At 41.7% G+C, this 19,791-nt stretch overlaps 1 protein-coding gene across 1 annotated transcript in view; it reads right to left on the reverse strand.

The window, feature by feature from the left end:
- Positions 1-2,279: 2,279 nt before the first annotated feature.
- Positions 2,280-19,791, reverse strand: part of LOC110530125 (CREB-regulated transcription coactivator 1) — a 47,289-nt gene continuing 29,777 nt past the window's right edge. The window contains exons 11-13 of the mRNA XM_021612959.2: positions 18,596-18,679; positions 18,073-18,241; positions 2,280-14,370 (exon numbers count right to left, since the gene is read on the reverse strand). Coding sequence (XP_021468634.2) covers positions 14,162-14,370; positions 18,073-18,241; positions 18,596-18,679 — 462 coding nt within the window. The 3' untranslated portion in view covers positions 2,280-14,161. The remainder of the gene's footprint in view (positions 14,371-18,072; positions 18,242-18,595; positions 18,680-19,791) is intronic.

Raw genomic sequence — 19,791 nt, forward strand, 5'->3', positions numbered from 1 at the left:
CTTGTATCATAAATAACTAGAGCAGTCAGCAGTTTGTAGAGCAGTCAGTCACAATTTATCCATGATGCATTGCGGTTTTGAGACGGCCAGTACCTTAACTAGACCAAAGATTATCTATTATATTGAGAAGATAGTCGAGTGACCGCTCTAACAATGGAAAGATCAGGCGGGACCATTCTAGCCAATGAGAGGGCAGATGCGTGCATGAACAACAGGCACAACAAAGTCGTTTCTCTCAAAGTCGACACAACATTTGTAACTAAATGTATATTCTATCAAATATGCTTCACGTAATTCAACTCGCTCTCATAGACCTCCATACAAAAAGAGGGCTTATCTCACACGGACAGACTTTGGGCAGCGTAAATCCTCTCGCTCCGCCTCTTCCTCTCTGGCTACACACACACACCACAGGCACCAACAATGTTTTCAATCAAATTGGCTTACAATAGCCTACAGACCCTGGTTCGATTCCAGGCTGTATCACAACAGATTGGGAGTCCAATAGAGTGGCACACAATTGGCCCAGCATCGTTAGGGTTTGGCTGGGGTAGGCCGTCATTGTAAATAAGAGTTTGTTCTTAACGGACTTGCCTAATTAAATAAAAAAAACAAAAATACCAGGAGAATAAGGTTATTTCCAGTGACACCTGGGAAACTCCCAACACTGCAGAAATGAGACAAATGACTAAATGCAGTTTTTCTACAAAAAGTTGATACCATATATGACCTGATATAAGACCTGAATGTGACTGTTTCAGTAACAATTTCAATATATCTTACTGTGTGTGAACGTTTCACAGCTTCTATAGCTCATGTCCAGCAGATGGAGACATTGTACAACAATGAAACAACATTCAATGGGTCAGTCACATTGATATGCTTTGATTTTTATTTAATGTCATTTCATTTACAAATAGTAATGCAAAGATACTAAGACAGAAGCCTTCACACAAGAAAAATACATTAGGTACGATTTGAGTAGAAGCTTAACATCCGTTATTTAGCACATAATATAGCCAACTTGGATTTTTTTGGGCCTGCTTTCTCCCTTTTATATAAAAGCACAATTTAGAGAACAAGAGTTGATCCATTCATTTTAAAAGGGCCAGCTCAACAAAAGTACAGGATTGCCAAACTGCTGCTGAATGCTAGGATTTGCATATTTGATGAGCATAACTGTGTCCTGTTGCTGTGAGTACAGAAGGTGTAGTATCCAGACATTGCAGTCAAATGCATGTGCAACGTTCAAGTAAATCGTACTCTAAAGGAAAATACATTATATTACAATTTAGCTGCCGTTGTATGAAGAAAGGACCACTAGAGTGGGTCATCCCCCATTAAATGCACATGTCTTTTTGTGGGAACTATTGAATGATCAAACAATTACGGTCTGTCTGATTCGTTTACCCTTTCAACATGTATTGCCTCTAACCAATTAAACATTTATATTCTGATATTGAGATCTGCATTTTATCCTACTGGAGATGAAGGAGAAAGGAAACCACACACTGCTCTTGATAGTATCACTGATCTTTAATAAGCTTTAGGTATCAGCCTCACGGCCTTCGTCAGAGCTTACGGGAGATGCTTTGGGTGAGCAGGTTTTAGTCACATGGTTAAATTATATATATATATATATATATATATATATATATATATATATATATATATAAATACATTTTTAACTTTTATTTAACTAGGCAATTCAGTTATCACATCAAGCCTTTTTGAGTCATTAGGGGTTATTACCTCATTACCTCATTACCATGGAGAAAGAGTTTCTAAGTGCTTCCACTAGGATTATTTTCAGCAGCGGTGGCAACATTATCGGGGAAGGTGGGTGGGTATGTTTTCTTAAGGCCCTCTACTTGGCCGCAGAGATAAAATGTCCGCTTTAAAGCTAATTTCCTGCAATTCTACACATTTTACCATGACTTATGCCATGTTCTAATGTTTGAGTCACTCAGATAGTATAACAAAATGAATGCGGGCCCCATGCCATGACATTTTTGGAATTTTAGATTATCCCTGACTGTCTAGTTTTTATTTTGGTGTTAGTTTTCAAAGATGATCACATTTAAAAATATATAGCCTCATGACCTTTTCTATATACTTTATATCTGGTTTTGGTCATTTAAGTTTACACTGAAAACATAACCATCCCGAAAAGCAAAAAATGTTGCCTTGGCGTCAATGATTTAGCAGCAGCGGCCCGCCACCGTTAAATGAATGTAGGATAAACACTGAGAGTTACCTCAAGGTATCAAGCAGGAAAAGTCAGTCACATGTCAATCTTTATGCGGTAGGTTATGCAGCAAGAAACAAACTGTTAAGATAAAGCAGATTGTGGTTTCCTCATAAATATTCTCCTTTTCTAAATGTAAACAATTCATAGACAAGTGCCCTGTTATAAAAGGATGTAATTCTCAAATCTAACAAAACTAAAACTTGGAGATAGTGGGAAAGTGGAGTATTTAACTCTAAACCTTTGACAGAAACACATTTTAGTAAATGACAGATAAACAAAGTGCTCTAAACAAGTGCATTACTTGAACATTAAAAAAGAGTTAAAGGGATGATTTATGAACTTCGGTTTCCTTAATGGTTCACCCGTGCATGTAAAAAAACAACAATAGTATGATAACTCATCTGACAACACAAGGGAATGAAGGTAAAATAGCAACTCGCACATTTAACGGCTTACAGCAGCGTTTCGTTTTTTTTGTTGCCGTAGCACTAGACAGCTGATTCAAATAATTAAAGCTGGATGATTAGTTGATTTTAATCAGCTGTGTAGTGCTAGGGCAAAAAAAAAAACAAAAAAAAAAAAAACGTGCTCCCTTTGGGGTGCCGGGGACGGAGTTTGGGAAACGCTGGTTCATAGCCTGTGAGAAAGCAACGGCTGACTTTTCCATTCACTCAAAACAACTTAGCACATAGCACTTACACACTCACTCTCTGTAAAAGGGAACATACAAATCACATTTCTAAATATTTATATTATTGGAAGTATATACAACTTTATATATATCTTGTAAAAACTGGTAAATACAGTTATTTTCCCTATCCTTTGCAACTATTTAGCCTGGATCTCTGTCAGTTTCAGAATTGGACAGCTCCATTGTCACAGCCATGACTTAAGGGAAGCTGTCAATTGCCGGGCAGTTAACTTTGAGATGGCCATGTTTGGCTATGTAATACCTGTCTGGTGTCAAAGGGGAAGCTAATGGGTTTACAGTATCTTGTGTGGGTGGCAAGGGTCCAGTTTATATTCCCCAAATTCCTCCTTATTTATATCAATTACATGAACCTACACACACACAAAACATCAAAACTTGCTCCATTCTTTGTAAACGGTTGCTTCTGTAAACGTTTGAGTGTAAACCATTAGAATAGCTGAATATTAGTGCAAAAATGGTGGCAGTAATAATAGACGTATCAAATCAGTCAGATTTACTACATGAAAACATTGTTTTAAAGAAAAGACAACAACTGATTGTAAAAACACAGGGAGCAATTTGGAGTTTGGATCAGTCTGAAAAACTTTAGATTAACCGATACTTCTAAGTCAGAAAGACAGAACAGAGCCACAATGACATAGTGCAGCACATGACTCTCAGTGCATATAACAACAATTTTCACTTTTGACATATCACAAAAACATTTATACCGAAAAGCAATATAAACAGCCAGTCTACGCACTCGACAAAAAGAATACACTTCAGTGGGCACCATCTCTAGCTCAAAAGCACATATAAGATCAAATGTATAAGCACGTACCAACAAATTGCATCTACATTTTCATAAAAGGCTGATAACAAAAATCTGTTGCTTTTGGATTGACAATCCAGTTTGTGTGTGAGGCCTTGCCACTGTTCGAATCAAAAACAAAGACAATTTACCAAACAAGGAAAACATAACATTAAACCACATTTAAACAAAGGTCTATTCCACTTTTCTTCCTTAGTCTACAATTAATATTTTGCATTAAAAAAAACCCAAAAAATAAAACCAAGCTAAACTAGAAAAGTACATTTCCTGAAGAAAATGTGGTGTGCATGCTATTTTATTTGATGCAATTGTATATAGTTATAGTTGAACTAAGTTCTAAAGAATTGGAATTTATACACATTTGCATAAAATAAATCACCAACATTAACTCTTAAACCATAAATCACGTGAACATGTGAAAGTTGATTTAGTACCTCTAGCTTTAATGGTTTAAGAGTTACTGTTGGCAGTTTATTTTATGCAAATGTGTGCAAATGTATTTAATTCAGGTATAAATAATATCACAAATATTTTCAAAAGCAATATAAGTTGGGGCAGTCTTCACATTTGGAAATTGGTTTCGTCTTAATAGCTTAAGTTGTTTAAGTACTAGAGCGAGCGGAAGAAATCAAATAATGATGAGTATGTAAAAGTAAAGTGTCACAAAACGGAACAAAACAAAAGTAAAAACCAAGTGCTAAACATCAGAAGACGACATTGAATTCAAAACAGTTCTCATTTTCAGATCTATAACCGATAATGTTTTGCATGCTTGACCAGCTGACACTGAACCAACAGATCCTTTAAGGAACTCCCTTGTATCTATCTATGGTAAATGGTGATGCTGCATGTATTAACTGTAAACATAGTGAAATATGATGGAACAAGAGGATTCACCAACATATGAGACAAGCATTTAGTTAACTTTCAAATAACAAACTCCAACATAGCACAAAGGCACAATCATTTGTGTGCACTCACAATGCATTATGCTTCCTGCTACTGTATGAGCTGCACATTAAAGATGCGTTATAAAAGTTGAGTATAATTTCAGCCAGTAGTTTAGAAAGTAGTGCTCACAAGCCAAAACGGGTCACTGAAAATTGTGCACAATGATATGTTACGTCCTGCAAAAAGAAAATAAAACCAAAACCAGGCTTTGAAAGGATTCCCTCATTTCTCCACAGGTGACCCTATTTTGACATAATCGCACCACTAGTGGTATTTCTTTCAGTTGAATTTACACACCTGGTTCTGTGGCTAGCAAATTACATAGTTAAATAGTATATATTCTATGATAATAATGGGGGTTGTTTGTATACTCTTTGCAGAACAAGATGACTGTTCTTACTCCTGTCCATGACAAATTGTAATATTAAAGTGTAATTTACCACAGCACCCCTTGATGCATCAATGGTGGTACATCCAATGGCTTCCCTATTTCATGGTTACTTCTCCCTGCATGAATTATACTCAAAGCTATGTAGCTTGAAAACATGTCCAGCTGTATCTGTTGTGCAGTGAGAAATCTCATTTCTATCCAAAAATACAAAGTTTATAAAAATCACCTCTTTTATATAGACAATACACATATGCTTTTCAAAAATACTTTTTTTTTTTTTTTTTAACAAGGCAAGTTTGACCGAATACAGGGGAAAACAAGTCCAGTGCACATAACAGTCGCTCAGAGGGGGGTGAAACAAATACCAGGGTTCAATGTTCTAAAGTTGTAAGTAAAGTGCAAAAAAAAACAATTCTGGATAATGTCATGGCTACATCCAAGGGAATTACTCACAAGAAAAGCTCACTTGACATTGACTACTAACAGGTAAACTGTATAGCCGACATCTACAACATCACTGAAATTCTGACACTATACATCCAGAAAAGCTGGTGGGAAAACTGATGGACTTTTCCAATGACAATGAGTGGGAAACGATTGACAAGTACACACACAAATATTAAATATGAGAGAGACATTAACAGTACTGAACCAAACTCCAAATCGCATGCCACGTCCCTTGGATTTTGAAGTGAAACACCTAGAGTATGATGTAAGGGTGTCATCAAAAACAATGTGGTCGATGCTGAGGTTCATATGAAGATGTTGAGATTATGATAGTACTCTATGGCGATGTGATGAAATACATTCTGGTGGCAGAAATGCTGTTCTAATAGAGGCAGTTGAATCATGAAATCATCAACTTTCAGCAGTAAAAATAATCAACCTCAGACACATCCATGGGAGTCACATATAGGGGTTAATGTTCTTAGATATGCAGCGTAATCCTCAAGTTTCTCTTTTGTCATACTTTTTTACCATTTCTGCCAAAGCCAACGTGCAGAATATATAATTTGCATTCTCATCTGTGAAGTGGAAGATCCAAACTAAAATGTTCAACAAAAAGTAGCGAATGAAACATGTCAAAATGCTTATTTTCTTTGCTGAAAAAGCTATAAAAATGGTACCGTACAAATAAGCATGGTAGGTACTTAGTTTAGGTACTTGCTTATGCCTATTAGATTGCTAATAACTCTGTCTTCAATCAATTAATTTGTTCTGCATAGATACCATAAGCAAAATCCAATTTTAAAAAAGACAACTAATTTAAACAAAACATCAATTACCAGGGAGCGAAATGTAAGGTTACTTAGCGTAATCACGGTTCTAGGATAAGATGAGTGAGGTCACTCCATATGTATGGGTATGTCTCCATTGGTCGTAGTCAATAAGGAACTCCTATCACACAACATCTGTCGTAGACAGACAGGGGTGACAGCCAATAGACTCCACTCCTTTATAAGGCGCTGACGACCCCTCCTGCGTTACTTGTACAAGTATACGTTTTTCCATACACAGATTGTGTGAATGGCAACGAGCTAAGTGACCTCAGTCATTATCATAAAACCAGGGTTAAGTAACATCACATTCTATTTCAAATAATCGTTCGATCACTCAGTATGGGATTTAGCCAACTCCTGTAGGGCTCGTACACTCTCCAGGTAGTCTAGACAGAATAAACTCTCAGATGTGCTGACTCGAAGCACACGTGCCGGTGAGATCGGTAAAATTTATGGAGGACTAATATCCCAGAGATACCTTCTTAAACCATGCCCGTGACGCAGCCACACCTCTGGTGGAATGAGCTCTGATTGCCCTCCAGAGGCAATTGCTATTATATGCCTTATAATAATCTCCACTTATCCAAAGGACAAATACCTGGTCGAGAAATGGGTCTCCTTACATTAGGGAAGTCCTTTCAGGGCTCTCATCCTGTCCACGTAGAAGCACAAAATATGTGGAGCACAAGCAGTGAAAACAATATTCCTCCATGGAGAAATAAGTGGTGGGTGAAAAGCCAACGGCTCTAAAGAGAGGTGATAGAAGCCCTACTAATCTTTAAGTACAAAAAAATGATTTATGTTGAAATAACCGTGGATAACCCCAGGGCAAGGAACAAGCACTAGTGGTGAAACTGACAGTGCGTACAGCTCACTCACCCGCTTTGTGGATACAAATGGCCAAGTAAAGCGGTATTAAATGAGAGAAACTAATTTCCACGCTTTCCAGCGGCTGTGAAAATTACTCTCAAGCACCCTAGATGTTCCAGGGTGGGACTATCTGCTTGGTCACTGGTCGTAGGCGAAGTCCGCCTGCTGTACTGGAAGTGATAACGGCAGGGCCCAAAACAGGGCTGGAGATGTTGGTGCGTGTATCACAATCCCTCCTTAGCGCGCACTGCTAGAGGGAGGCTTCCCTCGTCATATTGCTCCAGCATACCATCTGGTGACAGCCAGGCCTACCAACAGTGTGGAGGCTAGACGTCTGAATCAGTCTCGGTTTTAAGAGTGCAATACAGAGGAACAGAGCAGATTTGCCACTAACACACGCATGTTGTGTTCCAATGGTGCCTTGGTCACCATCCCATATCTAGCACCAATGTAACAAACAGCAGGACATGGAGGCCAGCCCGGGTCAGTGGTGTGGGATGTGCATGATGCACAACGGTGCTATGGCTTTAGCTAGCAGCAATGGTGAAGCGTGCCTGCTGTCTCTAACAGTCTGGGAACCAGTCTGCCAGATAAAAATGACGAACGTGCCCTAGTAGTTGCGAGTCGTCAATGCAGTCAAATCCCTCTTTAGTAGGATAGGATAGAAATGACGTTGAAGGACAGTTAACTAAGTGGATGGAGAACTTTAGTGACCAGCCCAAGGAATTTGTACCTGCCTACTATAACCCGTCCCCTCTCTCTCCATCGCTCGCTAGCCCTTTATGAAAGATGCAAGTGTTTGTGTTCTCGGAAGTACAGCAACTAATCAGTCTCCTCCATTCCAGAAATTACTGAATCGAATCTCGACACTCAGAAATGGGAGTTGACACTCAAGGAGTCATAGAATCAACCATTCTAGAGTCGACTCTCCACCACTACATCATCGTCGCCATCAACAGTTGGAAAAATGTCAGAGAAAGACAAGCGACAGCAACCAAGTCCTGTATGGCAATACCTTAAGATAAATGAGAAGGAAATGCAAACTTTGGGAGGCGGAATTGAGGTACAGCAATGTATTGAGGTACAGCAATGTTAGTAGAGGTGCAATGCTTAACCATCTGAAAGGGACGCACCTTGAGACCCAAACCATTGCGCAGCTGCATTGTGAATACACATGGAATGTATGCATTTTTCTTATTGTATGATTTTTTTCCCCCTCCAATTTGTCACATCCTTAATCTGAGCAGCCCCTCTGGTGCACCCACCTTATTGCTTGTTTTCCTATGAAGGAGAACAAAGCAGGTAGTAGCCCAAATGCAAAGTACAAGGAAGAGGCAGAATAGCACTGCAGGCTTAAAGGATAGCTGTCCGTGGCCTAGTCCGACAGCACCTGCTCCCCTCCTCCTTTTTCAAGAACCAAGAAGCAAATACACTATGTTCCCTGGCTCTAATAAAAGGATGTGGCAATAGAGACGAATTCCCGAAAGCCACCGAAAAGCGAAGACATCGGGGCTGATGCCTGCCGTTCCTAAGCAACCCTGTACATCACCCGAGGGAGACTGTGCATGTGCAACAATCTTTCCCAGCCAGTAGGGGTGCATGCTATAGGTGCCGAGACCCTCGTTCGCCTGAGTCAAGGATGACCTCTAGCAGCGCAAACGAGGTGTCAACTCTTTCATTATAATAAATTAGCTCTGTGCTGTTGGCGAGGGGCCTGGATGTAAGAGAAAAAGGTTATAAAAGAGGTATAGTGCACGGGGATGGCGCTTGATGGCAACTGGTGTACTGCCGTCCTGCTCCTTTCTGACCTAAGCAGTATGGAGGGAGAGCGAACACATAGTCTTCTGGCCCTGGCTGGAACAACAGAGCCAGGGGGGAGAGCTATGAATGGGGCGGATCTCACTGTTAACGAGGCCAAAGATAAGTCCCTGTGTAGTAGATGGGTAGAACAAACATAGTAGCATTTCTCTCATACCACAGGGTGGGGACATAAGTCTACACTGAACTGGAGAGAGGGTAGGGCAGGGAGCTTCTAGTGTGTCTCCATGGGTTTGAACAAAATAGAGTCACTGGCCATCCTGGCCACCAGGGGGCTTTAGGAGGGTGGAATGTTGCTGTGACTGCATCGAAGGATTGTTAACCTCCAGGCTTGCTCTGGTTCTGGGGCTTCGCCTGTGTATGGACAGTCAGCTGCGTAGCCAGGGACCTGAGTTCCTTATGGCTTATCCGTTGTCCCCTTCTAAACATCCCCCCTCTCCAACCTCAGGAGGCGGAATAAATTTGGCTTGGCCCCTGACACCCTCACAAACTTCAACAGATGCACCATTGAGAGCATTCTGTTGGGCTGTATCACCCCATGGTACAACTACACCATCCGCAGTCGAAGGACTCTCCAGAGGGTGGTACGGTCATCCCAACGCTTCACCAGGGGCACACTGCCTGCCCTCCAGGACATCTACAGCACACTGTCACAGGAAGACCAAGATCATCAAGGACCTCAGCCACCATCATCAAGGACCTCAGCAACAGTCCCAGCATCAAAGCTGGGACAAGCCATCTGACTGTTAAAACAGTCATCACTAGCCGGCTACCACCCGCTACTCTACCCGGCACCTTAGAGACTGCTGCTCTATGTACATAGAGTTATTGAACACTATTTTACCACTGTATATGTATCTACTGTATTTGTTACAAATTCCCTGCCGGTGACTTATCAGCACCACACAACCCTAAGCTGCACACTCCACTCCCCTTCCCCCACGACCGGAGCCTGAGAGTCTAGGGGTACCATAAACCTGCCTCTCTAACCTGTGTGACCTTTGCTCTGATAGGTTGCCAGGGAGGTTACTAAGGGGCCGGATATATGCCTATCCTCTTGACTCTGCAGGTCACACAATACTTGCAGTCTCCCTCAAGTGGCAGAGAGAAACAGTCTGTCTCTGCCCATCAACAACTGGACTCACTCATATCTCTGGACTTGTGGGATTTTGTGCGTGCCCAAAGTGAGTTGTGTGACATTTATATATTGTTCTTAATAGTTAGTTGTTACTATTGTTGTATGCCGTCTTTGTGTATAACTGTATTGTCATATGTGCAGGTAGCATATACATTTTCATCCTTCCCTTTAATAGTCTTGTTGCTCTACTTGTGCTATCAGTATTATAGCTATAGTATTGTGTAAAGTGTATTCATTACCTCTGTCTCTCAACCACTACCTTTCCCACATTCATCCCCATGTCCATTCCCATCTTCCTGTGAATGATTATTTATATTCTGAACTTTGAAATTGCTCGTTCTGATAATGCTCATTCTGTTGTGTTAATTTCTTTTAACTTTTGGATTATGTGTGCATTGTTATTGTATTGCTAGATATTTCTGCATTGTTGGAGCTAGAAACATAAGCATTTCGTTTCACCTGCGATAACATTGCAAAAGAGTGTGTGCGCGACCAACTTTGATTTGATTTTGATTTATAGAAAAAAAAACAGGCTGTGTGGCAAGTGGGACAAAGAGCAATATATTTCTGGAGGTGAGGTGCTGTAAGCATCGGGTGGGGACAGTGCTTGTTGGTGACTGAATTCTACCCGCCCAGCCTCGGCTTGAACCTGAACCAAGGGGAGAGCTTAGCTTGGAGGGCACTTGTGCCCGGTTACAACTAACATCAGCTAGCCTGTCTTTGCCGTCTCGTGGACCGGATCATACAATTGGGACCAGTTCAAACAGTAAAAACAAAGAAACTGGGTGCTAGACTAAGTACGTATGAGGGTTAGGCTAGTAATATCCAGGCGGTAGTTAGCTAACTAGTTGGTGTTTGTCGGGATGGCTGGTAGAATAGCTTAAGCTAGCATTGAACAGTTCTCGGTTCATGCCATACAATACTTGCAGTAATCAGGGTGGTCGAGAGCTGCCTGGGCATGTTACCCGGGTTAATCGTCTGCTAGACGACGTTAAGCCATGAGGTTCTCATAATTGGTATTAGCTAGCCAGTGTTCACCCAGTGGCTTACTCTTCTGGCTGTAGCTAGCACCATGCTAGCCGAGAAGACCTGTGTTACTCTTCGGTCTGGAAAGCCTCCTTTGACCATAGTACTGTGCGGTGTAAACGGTCAGTTTTAGCAATAACTAGCTAGTAATTCCAAGAATTTGAGTGCTTGGCTTAGTTTGCCCAGTACAAGGAAATACAGTAGCCATAACTCCGGAAGAAATTGTTTTGTCAGCCGGGTTATACATGTTACTCAAAGCCTGCCTGACCATGGAGTACTTACAGTTCAGCTAGCTAGTAGTAGCCCAGTGGGCTAAATGCCTAGCTGTAGTTAGCACTTTGTTAGCTTGAGAGGTTGACTCTCTACAGGCTGAAAATATCCCACGACTGCAGTGCCGAGAGGCAAGACCGGCCAGCGTATCCAGCGAGGGGAAATAATGCTACCCAGTGTAGGTAGCAAGAGCTTGCAGAGGGAGCTAGCTCTGAGCGTGTACTGGCTGACGTTAGCTATGGAGCTAGTCCTGGCTTTAGCTAGCTAGCGTTCGACAGGAAAACCCTGGGCTGTGTGTGTGCTGCTGATGCTTAGCTGTGTAGCTAGAAGTCCTGTCGGTAGCTAGCTAGAGTTCACCTTGTGGGTTAGTTGCCTAGCTATTGCAAGCACGCTGGAAAGAGAGCCAGTGTTGGAGTGTAGCTCACTGTTGGAGTGAGCTACAAGCCTAGGGTGGCACGCTGAGCTTTGCTCTATAGGCTAGAGAATCTCCCAAGACCGCAGTACCTATAGGCAAGACCGGTCAACCTGGTCAGCAAGGCCGCTGGAAAGTTAGGCAGGAGGAAGGAATGCTACCTACGCCAGGAGAGAGCTCTAGTCGTGTGCTCACCGACGCTATGCTGGGTAGCTAGCTAGTCCTGGCATAGGAAGCTGGTTTTCACCCCAAGGGTTAGTAACCTAGCTGGTGCTAGCACACTGCTAGCTAAAGAGAAGGTGCATTCTTTGTGAGCTAGCTGGGTTAAATTCACCTGAAGCAGGACCAAGCCAAGTTTCTTCCTTCCTCCACATCATTGGGAATAAGCAGCAGGAAGTGGTAGCTAGGTGCGCTGGTAGGGTAGAACTAGCTGTGTGACGCTAGCTAGCCAGAGACAGAGGAAATTTTACTTTTGGGTAAAAAGCTAAACACTCAACAAAAAGCTAGATTCCTACACTCAACAGCGAACCACACGGGTTCACCTATCAACAGTTCAGCAGGAAACTGTAGTCCAAATCAATGCTGAGGAGAGTATATTAGCAGTATTACGACATCGTAAGGAAGAATGAAAAGTGAGGCAGGAAGGAGCGACAGCGCCTTATAAAGGAGAGGGGTTCCCCCTTATTGGCGGTCGCTGCAGTCTATGACAGGCGTTGTGTGATAGGAGTTCCTTTTTGACTACACCCAACAGAGATGTACCCATACTGAGTGATCAAGCAATTATATGAAATAAAACATCTAATGCACAAGTAGCAACTACAAGGGCATCAGAAATGTGATACCTTGGCTCTTTCTGTCCATTTCTATTTGGCTGACAAGTGAAATACAGTACCACCTCAAATATGAAAAGCAAAATGGTAACAAGTGAAAAGCAGTGGATAACAACATAAGTTGTGATAAACCTCCCCTAGTTGTGCTCAACTTGGTCCTCTTCTCACACTAGTGCCAATTTGATTCAGGCCATCGGAAAAGAAACGGTGATGCTTGATAAAAGTTTACACTTCACTACTTAAGAGTCTAAACAAGTTGCACAACAACCTGCATTTTTTTAAAGGAGAGTTGAGATGATAGTCTTCCATATCATGTACTCTTATAAGGCAGAATCTTATCACTCACAGTGATTCGTTCAGATATAATTTTTTATCTTGTTTGCATCTGAAAACCAGCTACCATTGGTGGCATATTACAGCTGAAATGTAATTTCATGGATAAATTGCCAAAGTGACGCTAGGCTGACATCCCTTTTTTTTTTATATCTACAAACATGATTCTGAGCGATTTTTCAAGGTTTGTTAAACTGGAATTTAGGTTTTACTTCAGCTGCCCTGGAAAATCATAAGCTAAAGGGGAGGGTTATAACTCCTAGTTGTTCAACTAAGTAAACCGCTTAGATGTTGACCAGCACTAAAACATGTTGTACAAAATTGATGGATTGAAATGAAAATGACAAGTTCGGAAGGGAACCTAAAGTAAAATACTGGTCAACTTCGGGGCAAAAATCAGAGCACCAATAAATACAACTAGTGTGAGTTAGACAGCGAGGTTAAGGGCATTGGCGGAAATGTGACTGGCAAGATTTACCATGAGAGGGCGGTTCTGAAAAGCAGATGAGTGATTATATGAGCTAAGACATGCTAATCTAGTATGGCAGGTGAGAGAAAGATAAACCGTTTCCCCTGCAGACATGATTTGAATCAGTTAATGTCTTCAAATGGGAGGCGAGACCAATGTAGTGTTGTAGCTGTAGCCCCTACTGTTTTCCTTCTTTACAAAAACCAAAGCATCCAACAGAAAGGCCAGCAGGATGCATGTGTAAAAAATAAATGTAAAAAAGTTAAGGGATGAAGAATGGTAAGCACAAACTAGTCACAGCAGGACCATAAGCTCAATATCCACCAGACATGACAATGTTGCCATCGATCTTTCCCATTCTGAAGAGAGAAAGCAAACTGTGTCGACCATTTCTTGACAAACTAATTTCCCTACTACCTCACTATCCCATAGCTCTTAGAAAGGGGCTGCTGGTGAAGCGAGGTGGGATGAACACACTTCACAGCTGGGGCCTCGCCTTGGGCTCCCACACCCCAAAAGTAGCCCTCTCCCCTTAGACACAAGCCCTCAACACCTCAGGCCGGGTTTCACCGACATAGTCGGTGACTTTGGCAGCAGCTCTACAGCCGGTCAATCCGAAAGGCGTCTTCAGTGGCAGGGTCAGTGAGGACCATGTCAGGGTCATTGAGCATGTGCAGCCCGTCCAGGGTCAGCGGGTCGATCTTCAGCTCGTCTAGGGGAAACTGAGAGTCCGCATCGAAGCTGATGTCAGCTGACAGAGAGCTAGAAGACAACCCCTTGGACAATCTGGGTGGAGACTCTCCTGTGGCTAAAACAGACATGGGTAGAGAGATGAGGAGAGGTCAGAGTCTTCCAGTTGCATTTACTCCACATAAAGAACATGATCTCATTAAATATTTCAAAGGAATAGCCAATAACAACAGGTGAGTGCCAAGCAAAATCAAATCCAAATAAATGCAGAAAACCTCTACTTTTAATGACCTTTGCTGAAGTTAGGAATGAAGGTACAGTCATGACTGCAATTATTTGCACCCTTGATAAAGATGAGCAAAAAATTATACAAATACTGAGCTATATTCTATGCTCCGGAAAAAATATTTTGTTTAAAAATAACATTTTTCTCAAAAAGATAGGGGTGATAATTATTGGCACCCCTGTTTTCAATACTCCGGCAGCCTCCACCTCAAGAGGATAAGAGCACAGAGCCTTTTTCGATCTTAGACCATTCCTTCAAACAGAATCTTTCTAGATTCTTGATATTCTTTTTCTGTGCTTATGGACTGCCCTCTTCAATTCAAACCACAGGTTTTCAATGTGGTTAAAGTCCAGAGAGAGATGTTGATTTTGTGGTCAATTAACCATTTCTTTGTTGATTTTGATGTGTGCTTGGGATTATTGTCTTGCTAGAAGATCCACATGCGGCTAAGTTTCAGCCTCCTGGCAGAGGAAACCAGGTTTTTGGCTAAAATGTTGGTACTGAGTAATGTTCATGATGCCGTTGACCTTAAAGGCCCAAGGAAGCAAAATAGCCACATAAAAAAAATCAAAGATTCTGTATTTTACAGTAGGTATGGGGTTCTTTCATCATTCTTTCGACAACTGGTGTACGTCACCAAAGAGCTCTATTTCCATGTCATCCAACAAATGTAAAAGCCTATAGTTTGCTAAACAGCATTGGCACTTGGATAGAACTGCTGACGGGTGAGTTCAACAAGGCTCCCGCTTGCGGCGAACATGTTACTAAGTAACAATTTCTGTTGAACAATTTAAATGAACAACAAATCTTACGGTGAAGCCACAAACGGCTACTTTTTGTGTGGATTACTGTGGCTTTTTAACAGCAATATTCAAACTGCCAATTACTTTGCTATTCTTACTACCATGTAATAGAAACCATACGTCAAAATTATTATTTGTAGCGGCAGTTTAGACTTGAAACAGACATGTTCGCCACACACTACCTTCTCATACTGTTAGCTAACGTTGTCAACGAACAGAAAACAAATGGAATGCATTAGCTAATGATTGCAAACGTTCGCAAACTATTTCACTTGTTGAATGCACCTCAGATCACGGGTTTTTCTGCCATTGAAATCCTCAGGCAGTATAAACGGATGGGAAAACACTTCCATTGTAAACATAAACAACTAAAACCGGATCGTGCCTTCAAGTATTCAGACCCCTTGACCTTCTCCACATTTTGTTACGTTACAGCCTTGCTCTAAAATGTATGAAATAAAAACAATTCCTCAGCAATCTACACACAATACCCCATAATGACAAAGCAAAAACAGGTTTAGACTTTTTTGCAAATTCATTACAAATAAAAAACAAAGATACCTTATCTACATAAATATTCAGACCCTTTGCTAGGAGACTCGAAATTGAGCTCAGGTGCATCCTCTTTCCATTGATCATCCTTGATATGTTTCTACAACTTGATTGGAGTCCACCTGTGGTATTCAATTGATTGGACATGATTTGGAAAGGCACACACCTGTCTATATAAAGGTCCCACAGTTGACAGTGCATCAGAGCAAAACCAAGCCATGAGGTCGGAGAAATTGTCCATAGAGCTCCGAGAAAGGATTGTGTCGAGGCACAGACCTGCGGAAGGGTACTAAAACATTTCTGCAGCATTGAAGGTCCCCAAGAACACAGTGGCCTCCATTCTTAAATGGAATAAGTTTGGAACCACCAAGACTCGTCTTAGAGCTGGCCGCCCGGCCAAACTGAGCAATCGGAGGAGAAGGGCCTTGGTCCGGGGTGTGACCAAGAACCCGATGACCACTCTGACAGAGCTCTAGAGTTCCTCTGTGGAGATGGGAGAACCTTCTAGACGGACAACCATCTCTGCAGCACTCCACCAATCAGGCCTTTATGGTAGAGTGGCCAGACGGAAGCCACTCCTCAGTAGAAGGCACATGACATTGAGTTTGGAGTTTGCCAAAAGGCACCTAAAGGCGCTCAGACCATGAGAAACAAGATTCTCTGGTCTGCGGAAACCAAGATTGAACTCTTTGGTCTGAATGCCAAGCGTCACGTCTGGAGGAAACCTGGCACCATCCCTATGGTGAAACATGGTGGTGGCAGCATCATGCTGTGGGGATGTTTTTCAGCGGCAGGGACTGGGAGAGTAGTCAGGATCGAGGGAAAGATGAACGGAGCAAAGTACCGAGAAATCCTTGTTGAATACTTGCTCCAGAGCATTCAGGACCTCAGACTGGGGCGAATGTTCCCCTTCCAACAGGACAATGACCCTAAGCGCACAGCCAAGATAACGCAGGAGTGGCTTCGGGACAAGCCCTCCGAGTGGCCCAGCCAGAGCCCGACTTGAACCCGATCGAACATCTCTGGAGAGACCTAAAAATAGCTGTGAAGCAACACTCCCCATCCAACCTGACAGAGCTTGAGAGGATCTGCAGAGAAGAATGGGAGAAACTCCCCAAATACAGGTGTGCCAAGCTTGTAGAGTAATAACCAAGAAGACTCGATGCTGTAATTGCGGCCAAAGGTGCATCAACAAAGTACTGAGTAAAGGGTCTGAAAACTTGTGTAAAATATGATTTTTCCGTTTTTATTTTTAATAAATGGGGTATTGTGTGTAGATTGAGGGGGGGAAAACAATTTAATCAATTTTAGAATAAGGGTGTAACGTAACAAAATGTGGAAAATGTCAAGGGGTCTGAATACTTTCCGGAGTATGAAGAAAAGATCATGAAACGATATATTTATTTTAAATTACAATCTTTGAGAACTAACAATCACCAAAATAAAAGCTAGACGGAAATGTAGAATTTAAAATTCCAAAAACAATGAATTTAGCAGTCTAAATTTTGTTATTATGTTTGAGCAAAATAACACAGCATTAGCCATGGCAAAATGCGTAGAAGCGCAGGAGATTAGCTTTAGAACTGCACAAATGTGTCTCAGAATTTTTTGAATTACAGGAAATTTGCTTAAAAATGCAAAAATTTCTCTACCACACAAAGATGGGGGTCTGAATTATTATTATTTTTTTTATTCAGCCGGGTCGATGGGCCTACCACGCCCCCTGACATGCCCCATACTCAACCCACCACCTTATTTGCCCCAGAAAAAAATCCAACAAATGACCTGAAAGTACAGCTCTTTGGCACACAAATACGTGCAAGTGATCGGCAGGTGATCAGTGAGAAGAGAGTTGCCATGGATTGAGTAGCCTGGCGAGGTCATTTGTTTGATGATTTTTTGTTTAGGCGTGCCTTTTTATATTTGTCCCCACAAGAACAAATGGGTTGGGCTGGCCGACTTAAACAGAGCTTGCCCTGGTAAGTACTTTTTCTTCCTAGGTAGATACACTGACAACATCAGTCCGCTTAAACATTCAGACAGGTTATGGAACAGTTAGGCATGCCTTGGACCTGTAGACATAAGAGTTAGAGCCTTGTATGGAGAGATTGTTTACATTGACTGAACTCTATTCCACTACTGAGGCTTGAGTGAGCCACCCGGTGAGTCAGAATAGTACCTGTGAGAATGATGTTGGGGATGTTGCCATGGCTACTGTAGCCCAGCTGCTGGGAGTCTTGCAGGTTGCCGTGGCTTCCCGTCAAACCCATCATCGCTGCTTGGGAGTAGCTGAGGGTTGAGCCCTGGCCGTACAGACTACTGCTGTCAATCATGTTGAACTGCTCCAGCTGTTTGAGGAACAGAGAAAACAGCAAATCAACATACCAGGAGTTTCGCCAACACTCAACAACAAGGGTTCATTTCTGTACACAAATGGTCAATATAAAGATATAGTACAATGGGGAAAAAACTGGAGGCATATTATTCTATTGCGCTTTGTTTCCCAATATTGTCAGAATGGATCAATAGATAGCCCATCACATCAAAAGTGCCTTATCCAATATAAAGATCCAGTTCAAAGAAAAAACTGGAGACCTGTTGTGTTGCGAGGCAAACATATTGGAAACTATTGCCATATAAACAAGTATCTAATATTAACTTGCATAATTAGTCCTGAGGCAGACTGTTAAAACTTAACTTACCTGTTGGGAGAGAGCACTGGTCTGTCTGGATGTGAGTTGCTGGTCATAGAAGTCTGCAAATACACTGCCCAATATGGAGTTGTGCTAGAACACAAGTATATCCCCTCTTTTTGTTAAAAACAATACCAGGATATTAATTCACAAGTAAAAAATACGGGAGAAGAAGAGCAGACACAGAGAGCATTTGAATCACACCACAACTCTGTAAATTAATCATTTCACAATTCATAAGACATTCATATCAAACGATTGGGTTTTGCTTTCCATTGAGCTCCAGGCAACACAGAAAACACTGCACACATCTGCAATCCTGCAAACAAACCATAACATACTGTAGCCCGGTCTAGATTAAGCATGATACAGTACAAGCACAGCAGGATTCATGTTTCACAAGCCCATCAATTAATTCACTGTGCATTCAACCTCAATCTCCTCCATTAGTTGATTAAGTCATCACAGTAACCGCTTCACATCTATGCCCATCTCATCTTTCAAGATGACTCTACAGATCAATTGCATTTACCTGTTGTTTTTCTGATGTTCATGTAAGTGCCCCAACCAGCCAATATGTCAACATGCACTGAATACTAGGACCTACTTGAAAGCACTTAATAAATGTTATCAACCCACAACCAATAATGTTGTAGGGAGTCTTTCAAAAGGGTTGCGGTTACCATGTAAGCTTTGTACTGAGAATTCTGATGAACTTTAAATAAATAAACACAACGATATGAAATCATATGGAAATCCCTTTTCTGAGTAAAGCTAGAATTTATAAAACATTCAAATCGTCCAGTAATGCTCTTCAAGTTTTAATTGCATATCCTTATTAAACCCGAAAAGAGTATCCTCTTTCATCATCCGCCTTAATGTATAAATAATAGGAGCATTTTCACAGGCAGACTCAGGAAGGCAGACTTCGCCATGCCCCTTTAAGTTCAGAACCACATCTGTGCCCTGCCAAAAGAACAGCGGGGAAGAACATGGTAATAGCACATGGACTGTCAGCTACACTGCAGGTTAGCCATCTAGATGAGAGAAAGAATCGATGGGCAAAGCCAACAGAAGCACAAACGAATGAACAAATACAACAAATGTAGCTACTCAATGAAAGATTTCCCCTAACAAGAGATGACTTAGTTGTTCAATGCTGTAAGTTTAGGCCTATATAATACAATGTACATCTAGCCTACAGG

The sequence above is a fragment of the Oncorhynchus mykiss genome, chromosome 8 (genome assembly GCF_013265735.2).
Source record: "Oncorhynchus mykiss isolate Arlee chromosome 8, USDA_OmykA_1.1, whole genome shotgun sequence".
Taxonomy (NCBI): Eukaryota; Metazoa; Chordata; class Actinopteri; order Salmoniformes; family Salmonidae; genus Oncorhynchus; species Oncorhynchus mykiss.